At 49.1% G+C, this 12,435-nt stretch overlaps 1 protein-coding gene across 1 annotated transcript; it reads right to left on the reverse strand.

The window, feature by feature from the left end:
- Nucleotides 1–6,011: 6,011 nt before the first annotated feature.
- PpBr36_00320 (uncharacterized protein) lies at nucleotides 6,012–6,452 on the reverse strand (the record flags this gene model as incomplete). Its single annotated transcript, XM_029887513.1, has 1 exon — nucleotides 6,012–6,452. The coding sequence occupies one exon, from the start codon at nucleotides 6,450–6,452 to the stop codon at nucleotides 6,012–6,014; it is 441 nt and encodes a 146-aa protein (XP_029751630.1).
- Nucleotides 6,453–12,435: the final 5,983 nt, after the last annotated feature.

A 12,435-nucleotide genomic window follows, 5' to 3' on the forward strand; every position in this document is an offset into this window, starting at 1 on the left:
CAGCCCGCGCAGGTGTTGCGAATCATGAGGTAGCTCTCGGGTGTGGACGCCCAGGGTAAAGGGGGGCAGCTGTCGAGCTATTTTTTCCTTGGAATGTCAGCCCCTCGGGAGGGGCGTGTGACGTTTTTACCCTATCTAAGTAGAGGTCGGTAACTAGACGTACATTCATATTCAGGATGATAATTTCAAGAAACATAGTTGTGGGCCATCCGGTGCAAAACTTCTGGCCTGCCATGCAGCTCATCACAGCTTGGGTATTACGGAGTGAAAGGTGGCCAGATATTGTTGTTTTTGTTATTGTTATTATTCTTGAAAAGTGAAGAGAGTAAAGATGAACATAATAAAAAGAGCTCAACGCTTGTCGTTAGGTGCTCGGAGAGTGACGGTCCGCGCGGCTGCGCTTAAGGTGAGGACGCAAACCAGGCCAACAAAAGCCCAGTCTTGGTATAGGAGACGCATATGTGTATGCAAGGTGGTGGATAGATAGATGGTCATTGAGAGGGGAAACTGATGAGATGGTGTACCGATGATGGAAACTAGCTTTGGTAATTTGCCAGTCATGCAGGGGGTTCAGTCTGGCCAATGACGGTGTCACCTGGCTGGATATGAGCCTTCGAAACTTGTTTGTCTTGTAGTGTCCCGAGACTATGGATCCGATGACATTCCACGTCTCTCGCAAATTTGACTTCCATCTTGTCGGGAAGGTGGTATAGAAATGAGATGTATAGGGGGGAGAGGCCGAAAAAGTGGGTGATGAGATGGGTGTAGATCTAAGATGTGGAGGGACAAACAGGACGAGAAGATCACACCAAGACCTATTTGCCTGCAGCATACAGGTAGTCACACTTCGAAGTGGGAAATGTAAACAGAGCCCAAGGTAACATTGGGCATCAGAGCCTTTCCTTCGTAGCCGTACTGGGGCCTAGACTCGCGGTTTCGGATGTGATGCTCGGGAGTATGGAACTCAAGAGTGCAGAAGCTCGGTAAGGCAGCACCCTTGCGAATACTCAAAGGGTAAGACAACTTACTTGGTGTATTAGGTCTAGACCCGTTTGGGAGACGAATTCGATGCCATGTTAGTCTAGTGAAAATCCAGATACATTTTCGCAGCAGGGATCGTGGAAACAAAACGTTGATCTAACCTTTGTTGGGAAGGCTTCGTCAGGCAGGCATAGCTGCCATTCCAAGCGATATCAAGAGGTACCTGGCAAGTAAGGTAGGTAACATTTACATATCTTCTGAAGACCTGAGCGGGATTTTTGACCGCATCAAATTCCACATATTCCAAGGAAGTAGAGTCAGTCATCCGCGTTCACGGAGGCCCAGCAAGGGGGGTTACTGACGGAGAGCCAGTTGTTGCCCAAGAGGCAGAGACTCCGACGTGTTCATCCAAGGAAGAATCCATTCGCAGCTCCACAGCGCGGTAGATTGTTCCAGTGATGTTGCTCTGTTGCCGTTGTTGGGCGCCTCTGCGCGGCTAGGCGGTGTAAGTCGTCCAATGCCTCACATCCCATTGGCCTTGACGTATAACCGGGGACTTGATATACCAAGACGCCAACACGAAAATGGACATCCATCTTGGGTCGTGACAGCTAGCGCGTCGTGATTTCCTACCTTTTGTGGTAGCTCTCCTCACAGCAGCAATCAAAGTCGATCTGCACACCTCGTCTCCATCGCCGGTGATTGACTGATGCTGCCGTCTCTCATTTCGGAGGCGTTGGAGGCGCTTAAAAAATGCAAAGCCCGTCACACTGGCCTGGGCGGTTAATATGCAACCTGACCTGCAGCCCTAGTTCGAGTGAGCAATGGGGGAGAGCTTGTTCGGTTGGAACAACTTAATAACTCATAAGGCAGTAGCCGCGACTTTGTCCAATCAGACCACTTTGCCCACCTCCTCTACAGCCTGCCAACCAAGTAAACATTGGATGACAAGGATGCAGCGCGGCTCCGAACGGTCGGGTGAGTCTTTGGAGGGACCCGCCCAATAGAAACCCTGCGACCAATCTTTTGGCCCAGTCTTGCTACTGCGCTCATCCGTCATCAAAATTCCTGATGCAAACCTCCAATAGGAAATCTCGAGCGCGAACAACGGCCGGCCGGCAACTATGCAATCATATGCTGCGCAAAAAGACCGCCATGAACTGGACTTTCTGATCTTCTTGGTTCTTGTGCGACCATCCCATTGGTCGTTGTTTGGTATGTGCCGACGTGCAACCTCGTCTTACAAAGGACGAGTCGGAGTTATACTTCCTATGTGGAGAAAAGCCAAGAGAACAAGAAGGAGGACAAGTTGATTTGACCGAGCAAAAGAACAAACGGCAAGTATTCCCGTTACGACTAACAGATCGCTTATGTCGCTTATGTCGCTTGGGCCGTTTACGTCGCCTGGCCAAGCGCCACAGCTTCATTCTTCCAACCGTTGTTGGCGTAGTCTCCGAGGTCTTCGGTCTAAGGTCATCTCAAGTGACACCATCCTCACATAGCAGCGTTACATGGTGCCTTGGTGCTGCCACGAAGATGCATCGAGCAAACGTAAGAGGAGGACAGAGCACGGAGAAAGGGAGCGTACCTCATCTTGGTATACGCCGGAACCCAAAACATGCTTGTCTTCCCGACGCGGCAAGTGTGTTCAACATGAGCACACCATGAACTGCAGATACTGGCCCACCCCCCGCATCACTTGTGATGTGCGCAGCCTTCCCATCATCTCAGAACTCGAAGTGAATTTTATCGGTAACAGACTGGCTAGGCGCACGCCACATCTTCGTGAGCCTGTCAATGCTTTGCAAGGTCGGACGGAACGTGAATAATTGCAGCTGACGAGGACCTGAATGTGACCAAGGTAGTATTGACCCACCCTGCAATAGAAAAAAGAAAGGGAAAAAGAACGCACGCACGCATGCATGCGTGCATAGCATAGTCACCATCAATAATGGTCTTGCCCAGTGGCCAAAAGAGCAAACAAAGTTCACAGTCGTAGCGTGAATGCTGGTCAAACCGGTTGGCTGTATGCATGGCATTAATCATGTTTGTCGATTTTTGTTTGCTTTGTGCTGTTCCGTGAGCCGTTCATGAGCGGGCACATGGCCTAGCCCCAAGTAACACCGCTATGTAGGCGAAACTGCCATTGGGGACACACAGGACTATCACGGCAGTTGCAAACATGCCACCAGCCAGAAGGGATGGATTGCATATGATGTGCCGGGACGGATCGATAAGAATATGCTAGAGTGTGTTTGTTTCAAGACCGGGCTGTTTGTTGCGCGTGAGCCTTGTGAATGTGTACTGTATGTGTGCCTGGCTGAGTGTGTGGGTGGGTGCATCGGTACGGTCCTTTCCCCAGCAATCATTGTACTTCCTACCAATGGATCACTGGTTGGGGGGGTGGCCAGCTACCTTTCAAGTACCTTACCCAGACAGGTTTTGAAGCCACCCTTCAGAGAGGTGCTTTGTTGGTTGATCACTGGAAAGAGCACCCATGACTTTTTTTTTTTTTTTTTTTTTTTTTTTTTTGGCAGACGTAGTTGATTTTCCAAATGGAGGTGGCCGCTGAAAGGGAGGAAAAAGACAGCATGAGCTGACGAGTGATATGGCAGAACAAGAACAAAGAGCACCTGCCGACCCTCTCAACCCTTTTTTGGTACCTGTGTCATCCTTACAGGTATCAAATTCAGTCCGACCTCAAGCGCAAATCGCATATTGATTGAGCAGAGTTGCAATCATCGTGGAAACGTGCCTAGGTCTGCATCCGAACGCGCGTCTGACTGCATATCGTCCCAAGCAAATTTTCAAGGGTAGGTAGGTAGCCCTTTCTTTGCATCTCGGGCTTTCCGTAAGGGAGAGATAGAAAAGAAAAGAAAAGAGAGGGAGAGGAAGGGAGGGAGTGGGGAGTTGCATGCGTGAGTCGACAGCTCTAGAGACTAGAGTCACGGCACACTGATGCAAAGGTTGGTCGTTGGCAGCAGATAAAAATGCAAAACCAAGATTTCCCGAACCAGTGCACAGTAATACCTTATAGAACAAATGTACTTGTTCTAGTTCCTGGCTCGTAGGCTCAGCCAAGAAGGGCCGTACACTAGCAAATAGCGGTCATTGATTCGTCGCTCAGTGCCTTAGCTGCCTGGGTACGTAGGGTTGTTGTACAAGCCCCAGTAGGAAACTGCGAGGGGAGTAGAGTGAGAAGGTAGGTAAGAATGCCTGGCCTCGATTTCTGGCCCCCCTGCCACAACCCACCCGATGCGAAAGAAAAAAAGCGGGGTCCAGCAAAGCCCACACAAACAGCGGCGTCTCCATCTCTCTCGATTGAGCCTGCCAAGATCATTATGGAGCTCTGCTCACATGATGTTGGAGATATGCATGCGGGATCCGCACGATCAAACAAGGCCTTTGGGCATGAGCTGAGAAGCAATTTCCACAGGGCAGGAGGCAGTCAAAGGCATTGTTAAGCGCATTTGTATGAACAAAGGAACTTGCAAGGCGGGGGAGCGAAAACAGAAAAACAGATGAACACACATATAAAATATGGGCCAAGGGAGATAGATAGATTGTCATACAAATTCGGTGAGATGCTGGGAGGGTGTGCAGCACAACAGATAGACCGGCCAAGGTGTAGTCTTCTCCAAAATCCAAGAGTGAAGGTGGGAAAGCAAAATGAAAAAATACCAGAGGAAAAAAAAAGAATGATCATCAGGTACCTTCCTTATCCGCAGCACTCTGTAGAGTACAATGGGTGACAATGAGGTCACCGACCCCGGTATGGATCTGAACAGGGGTTGCCATGTGCCCTTACAGTGCTTAGCTAACAGTGTACGGGAACTAAAGAGGAAACACAGGTATCACCATCAGCACCTACCTTCCTTACCTAGTTACAATAGGCAAGCAGAAAAAAAAAAAAAAAAAAAAAACAAGAGTTCCCACACAAACGTCCCACCCCGAAGCACACTGCACAAGCCCGTCTAAATCGAAAAAAAAAGGCTCCATCCTCTGGCGAGCATCCCATCCCATCCCGTCTGGATCAGTCTTGGTCGCCATCCTGCAGGGCTTTTTAAGACGGTTAATTGTTCTCTATCAGCACCGTGCACACTTTTCGGGAAGGACCCGCGCTACCTGGTTAGGCAAGGTAGATGGGCAGGTTAGGTAGGTAGGTCAAGGTGCCTAGACAACCTAGCCTGGGTAGAGACTAGACGACAGCGGGCATGCGGGCAGGTTCCCGTTGTTCCTGTGCCATCCGAACTAACTTACCTTTTCCTTCCCCCCTGCATCTTTCTTGGTTTTCCTACATGGGCTCAACGTAGTGTGTGCAAGGTTGCCTAGGTACACTCCCCACCCTATCTCTCTGAAAGTATGGATCAGACACATCTTTCGTAGGAGATGGCTGGCCAAATGCCGCAGTGCATTTTCGTGTTTATAGTTTTTTTTCAAACAGATTGCGCAAATGTGTATTGTGGATTGTATAACTCTGAAAAAAAATTCGCTGCCGACTTGGTGTCTGGTAATATTTACAAGAATGAAATTGCTGCAAGGCCTATGCTAGTATGGACAATGAAAAACAAAAATCCGAGTAGCTTGCGCTCAAGTACAGGCAGAAAAAAAAAAGAAAAAGCACCAAAATGAGAAAGTGTTCAGAGCAGATATATAACTTCTAGAAATCATGAAGAGGGAGCGTGGTGGCTGAACAGGAAATGTTCCAAGTGAGAGCCGAGAGAATATCACAAATTACCAGGGGAGTTGAAGAACGGCCTGGTGACGTAGTGGTTGGGATGTCTTGCGACGCCTTGCGGAGAAATAGTCTAAATTGCGCATATCGGAGGCCGGCGGTTGAGTGGATGTTGAGAGTCGATAAGTCCAATGAACATGATTGCTCCCGTGTTTCGGGGGGGAATTGGCAGTGTCATGAGAGCCATCACGTTGAGGTCGGTTTCTGTAACAAGGCTTTGGTGAGCTTGAGCCACAACGACAGGTCACTATCTGATATAATGAATGATAAACTCACATTGCGAGGCTGGCTAGAACTAGCGCCTGCTCCGTCTACTTGACCTGCCTGAATATGATGCAGGGCAGTCGGGCTGCATGCAGTACCCATCGCGCTCCTCGCAGCCCATTTCGGTAGGGTTGTGAGTGCTCGCGGTGCAGTCACGGCTACTGCTGGCGTCAACATAGTGACCGCAGCGTGTGTAATAGAGGGTCCAGACGACGCAGCGGCACTGAGACCTGCTGTAGTGCGAAGGCATGACGCAGGACGAGTGGTGTGACTTGCACGGCGATGAGTATATGGCTGTCGGCAAGGACTGAATAGATTTGCAGATGAAGCTTTGCTGTTGCTCTGGTAGAAGGACCTTGCTTTCTCGCGTATAGCAGCTGTGACTGATCAGTGAACTGATGGTGTCGTGTACAGGACTTTTGCCGGTGCTTGGGAGGGGACGGCAGCAGTAGATATAGTCCGCGTTGTACATATGCTCTGGAGGTGTACTTTGGTCCTTGGAGGGTGGTCGTTGTCGTATGAAGTCTGGCTGTGGCCGTCTTCCGGCCTCTATGAGAAGCCCGGTGCGCGGCGCAAGGCTAATGACTACTCCCCGGTATGTAGTTGGTTCTTTGATGGCCGTTTTTGCGGCTTGATTTGGGCAGTGTTAATTCCAGACGGGCAGGCATATTAGGACGGGTGTATTGGAAGGGAGTCATCTGTGTTATCATGGGGTGTATGAAGAGCAGGGTCGGTCTTTTTGGCAGCCCTATAACATGCTGTTGGAGCAACGCCGAGATTTGGATGCGTTGCTTGATCTGAGAGGGGCATTTGGACCACAAAAGTTAAGGCAGGCAGGCAGACAGACAGACAGACAGACAGACAGAGACAGAAAGAATCAGACAGTGAGTGACTGACTGAGTGGCCAGCTAGGTGAACGAATGGGCTCGTAGCACAACGTTCAACGTTGGACGGTAGGTGCGGGTGTGTAGGCAGCCCCATGGGAGTGCAGTGGGTCAAAAGAAAGTCATTGGGGGCCTTTCCCATGCAGGCCTCTCTGCGTCCACACCCGGGCCACCTTTTGTGGCCGCGCAAGGGCAAGGTATGCCTCGGGAACTGGTTTGTCTATATACAAGAGCAATGTCAAGCGATCCGGCGATGACCGGCCGTGGGGGGAAATGACAAGGAGAGTAGGAGGTGCAGATGTAATTTAACCATTTGTCCCTGGCTTTGCGGCACAACCAAGCATTTGGGATCGCAAGATGTCAGAACCAACTTGATCTGACATGCCAGGCACAGACTAGTACTGGACAGCGAACATGAATATTAAAATTAATGAAAAAAAGAGATAAAATAAACAGAACAGGAAAACAAGGGACTTGTGGCCAAGACGACGTCAATTCAAGGCTAATTGGGTGGATTGCGAAGAGAAAAAAGCAGGGGTGTGGTTAAACGGTTAGGGAGCCTTTGGTTGCAACATGCAGCATGGGAGTCGAATCCTATTAGAGCAGACTATGGTCTGCCTGTCTGTTTAACCTGTGGCAATAAATCACTATGAAAAAAGAGAAAGCGGAGAAGGGGAAAAATAATAGTGGGAAGCAAGAAGAAGAGAGGGAAAAAAATGAAAGGAAGAAAAACGCTGCAAGCCCCGGCTGTCTGTTAGCTTGGCGAGTTCTCGGTGCTCGTACCGGTACTTAGTTGCCTGAGTAGGTACCTACTGACCTTTATTTCTCAGTACAAGCACGCAAACATAAGTGGTCCAACCAGCACGAGAGAGAGGGAGCACACATATTGTCTGGATAGATGTGCTGGAGATTTATGTCGTTTCTTAGGTTGGTTGGTGTTGAGAACCGCTTATTGAGGTATGGTGATGATAACCGATATCCACCTTCACCGAGGCACAGTAACGGCTATCGAGTACCAAACCGACAGAGACAGTTGAGATAGCGCCCATTTGGTTGCGGCTCTGTTGTGACATCTTATGTCGCGATTGCGCACAGTCTTTTTTTTTTTTTTTTTCTTGCCCTTTCAAATTTTGCCCCCTCGTCGTCAATGGTCCGATCGGGAAGAACCATGACGACAGGGGACCTCCGACATGGTTTTCTCCACGTTGCCGTTCATTTCAACGTATCTCGACGTGAGTAGTATATATAGGTTCCCGGCCGTGATCCGATTAGTGGTACATCACCAGGAAATCCTTGTATATTTGGCGAGACCTCCACATCGATGAGGGATCAAGGTTGAAAGTTGCCTATCACATCAGGACAAGCTAGACCTGATCAGTGTCGAGCAAGCCTTTTCCCCGCAGGCTGGACGAAGAAAAAAAAAACATTGCCAAGGATATTGTACCCTGGAAGCCGAAATTAGTTGCGAGCTGCTATGATGCTCGGTCCGAGTCGAAAGCAAAGGGCTATCCCGAACTTGAGGCTCTACTGGCAAACTCGAAAGAAGCCTCTGGACACCGAGAGTGCCACCTCGGTGTGAATTGATGACGAGGTGAACGATTTGGCTCAAGAGGCATTGGGGCTCAAGACAAGGAACAGTCCAGAAAAGTTTCGCCTGTGGGGGGCCAGGTTTGACCCTTGCGACATGCCCCGGTCGCACTTGTCGCTTGGTCTTGAGGTAGTTGAGATAGAATCTGTGGTGCTATATCATAAAATCAACTCCGCCATCTGTAGTCTATCCCAAAGGGTAGGGCACCTTGAGAACGAGAGGAGAGCTCAAATAATGAGACGGTTTGTTTAGCTGCTAAGAAGCAGCGTCAAAATCGGCGGCTAAGCTTGTGAGGTCAGACAACCAAAAGTCTGAGGGCAGATCACTCACTGCTCACGTTCAGAAGAGGCATAATTTGGCTTGAGCTTGTGATATCGATCTTTCCTGCGTCTCCAGCGCGCAAGGACGTGGGCCAAGTTCGATCCGGGCGGGCTAGGTAGGTGGGCGTTGTGCTAGGTATAGTGACACCGGCCTCTCGAGGAGTACAAAGCCACTGTGTGGCACCGTGACGGGCTCTATCTCTACGCTCGGCCCGTCTAGAGAAGCAGGAACAAAAGATCCCACATGTTTTTTTTTTTTTTTTTTTTTTGTCGCATTACCCAGCGCATCTTAGAGAAAAAGACAAATTTGTGAACTACCCAGAGCTAGAGCCGAATCTGAAAGCAGTTAGTGGGGAATCAATGCCTAATCTTCCTGGGGCCAGACAGGGGTCAAGTGGGATTGTATGCTGAGCCGATCTTGTGTGCTCGCTTACCTGGTTGTAGACGATTATCCAGAGCAGGTGCCGCTCGCGAGTTGGCTCCAGACTTAGCTTGAAAACAGAATCACCAATCGAGTGCATCTTCTGTGCATGTAATGACCTCGGTACCTGAGGTAGGTAAGGTTGGTAAGGCAGTGGAGGTTCCTAAGAGGTCGTTGTAACGGAAGATTCCGTCTGTGTTATTACAAAAACAAATTGCAACAACAGTCTTCCTCCTCCGCACACTCACTCCACCGTCCAATCGAGCTCATTCTGAAAGTTTTATTGCATGTCTTTCCTTTTCTCTTCCTAGGCATCTATCAAGGCGGGGCCCTACCCAGAATATGGATCTTGCCTACTTGCTCCGTAGCTCTAGTGGATACTCTGTGGAGAACCTTGGAATGTCTGTTTTAGAAAGTGCCTTCCCCCACAACTGTTCATTGCTGATGAACGCATTAATTAAACAGAACATGCTGTAGAGAACACGACGAAGTAAGCCCTCACTATATTTGGTATGTTGCACACAAGAAGTCCGAATTTTTTGTTTGTTTATCAGCTGCAAAGCTCTATCACACCGCTTTGAGAAGTTATTCTGCATCCCATACCTTGAGCCATTAGATAGCCAAGATATCTACCTACCTTGGATAGGTAGGTACCTACTCGACGTATTTTGCTCGTGAGCAGGCAGGTGGCTGTGGGTGTGGGTGTGGGTGTGGGTGGGTACCTTCCCTAGCTGCCAAATACTTACAACCTTGCTGCTGCATTAGCTGCCGGATTTGCACTATTACAGCCTCAATCATGAACAAGCACCGCCAACGACCGAGCCTTGCTTGCCCCAGTGCCGCACATCGCCTCGTCAATTCCAGCCACTTATGGTCCAACTCCAAGCGCCGAAGCGCCATCACGAACCAAAACCCTCACCAACAAAAACCACCTAGCCAGTTCAAGTGGCCCGCACCACACAAGAACAAGCGCAGCCATCGACTAAAGAAATCCTCCCGTCCGCTGGAGTGCCCCCGACTGAAGATGTAGTACTGCGACGAGCAAAGTGTAAGTGGTTCGCTAAATGTCTCATTTTCGCCTATCACACGGTTGGTTAATGATGCAATGTGCTTGCTGGGTCTGCTGCTCGCTTGCAGATTGCACCGCTCAGTTGACCTACATTCACCTTATATGCCAACCCATGGGATGGATGGATGTCATTGTCAGTTCATTCATACATACATACATACAGACATACGTACATACTTGGAAATATATGGCCAGGCCAGGCAACCAACTCAGCTGCATGCAATATTGTTGTTTCCAGCTGTCTTTAATCTGATTGCAAATTTCTTTTTCCTTTTCTTTTTTTTTCTCTTGGCTCTTTTGTTTCCGTCGTTAACTTGATGTTTCCACTCGCCGCATTGTTGCATCTGAAAAGTGGCGGCGGTTTGGTCAGGCCGCATGGCGGCATCTGGATCTCAGTCCCTTTTTGGCCCCCTTCCTTGACGTGTATGGCTTCCCTGCGGCACTCTCCTATTGCCATCATAACGCTCATCCAGCCAACAGATACAGGTTTGACATCCAGCATTAAGCGACATATTCGATGGCCACTGACAGATTCTGCCTTCGTGTCGATTGGTCTCCCTTTCAGGTCTTTCCCGAAAGTTCGACGCAACGCAGCCTTCCTCATGCGACCGTGTCCCAGGCCCAACCAGAGATCGGTCGGGGTGTTTGTTCAAACACACCACGGTGCCAAGGCGTGACGTGAATCTGTATAAACACCCCACATCTCCACAGCCACACATCACAGCATGAGGTCTCAAAAGATGGCCGCCTCTGTCTTGGCCACCACCTCCTAACAATTACACAATACTGAATTCTAACATAAAATGTGTCATTCACCGTAGGTTTGTCTAGTGGTCATCATGCGTGGAGTTAAACTCCACCCACAATATACCAGTCCCCATGCGTGACTATATCCATCTCATTGCTTAGAGACCTCACATACACCACAACCTGCCGTTGGTGAAATATATATAACATTCTTCGCGCAAACTCCACTCGAGCAAGGCAACTAGCCGCAGTAAATTAGGAAACCCGGCTCGCCTGATAGCTGCGCAACCAACGTATGTTTACCCATCCTGAAATGCCGAATTGAGTTGAATATTCAGTCATGCTAAGCCTCGTCAACTAGTGAGGTGCGGCGTAGTCGAGATCTTAGCCTGTGGATAGAGGAGGAGCACTAACAATCATGACCCTCGATGTGAAGCCAGGTATCACGGCGCGATTCGCTGCGATCAGGGACGTCGCGTGCCGGCCCGTCTCTATAATTGCGAGGATATGGAGTTGACTCACGGGTCTAACCGCAGCACCACTTGGCCGCAGACATCATGTGTCTAATGGACCAGCTGCTGCCTGCAAGCTTGGACCGTGCTGCCATATGAATCGCATGCACTGTCAATTAAGGCGAATCCCCGGCCAGGCTTCACCTTGGTCAGGCAAGCCGTATGATCTTGATTGATGAGATTGATTGGATTGCAGTGGACATGTCTTACCGGGAAGTAGAACCGAGTGTATTTCCATATACACGCATTTTTACACTCACTTGTGGCCTCTCTATACTTGGAGAAATTAGCTGAGATTGAGAGACAAGACTCAGTACTTGACTTTCGATTTACAAGCAGCGTAACGGTACAGAGTACCTAGACAGGCCTTGATGGGTCATACCTGGTTCTGTTCACGGGCTGCTCGCATGAGTGGTTTACTCATTGCTTGTCAATGAGCCCAAGGCAAATATGTGAGCTGAGAAGAAGGTACCATGGGGAGCTGGTACACGAAGAAGCTCATGGGCTGATCAGACCGTGAGAATCTCGCTTTGAACTTGTCGCTGATCCTTGTCTTCGCATATATTTTGTCAACAGTGGATGACTTGAAGGCTCGGAGCTAATCCACGACTGAGCCCCTAGACAATGGATTATCACTCACATGAGCTCAAGCAACACTCTGCGAGAGACAGATACATTATATATGAGCCTTAGGTCAGCTTTGATACGTGTCTGTCTGTGCATGTTCGTTGTCATCGAGCTGGCATAGACAGTCGTTTTCAAGCTTACAAAACAGCCCGTGAGGCACAATTTCAAAGGGACATATCGCTACTGCGACGGAATCAAACGTAAGCTCTTTTTTTTTTTTTTTTTTTTTTTTTTTTTTCAAGGTGTTGGATTAGGCTTTTTTGCTTATTTGGTATTTCGTATGAACA

This window comes from Pyricularia pennisetigena, chromosome 2 (assembly GCF_004337985.1).
Source record: "Pyricularia pennisetigena strain Br36 chromosome 2, whole genome shotgun sequence".
In the NCBI taxonomy this organism is placed as follows: Eukaryota; Fungi; Ascomycota; class Sordariomycetes; order Magnaporthales; family Pyriculariaceae; genus Pyricularia; species Pyricularia pennisetigena.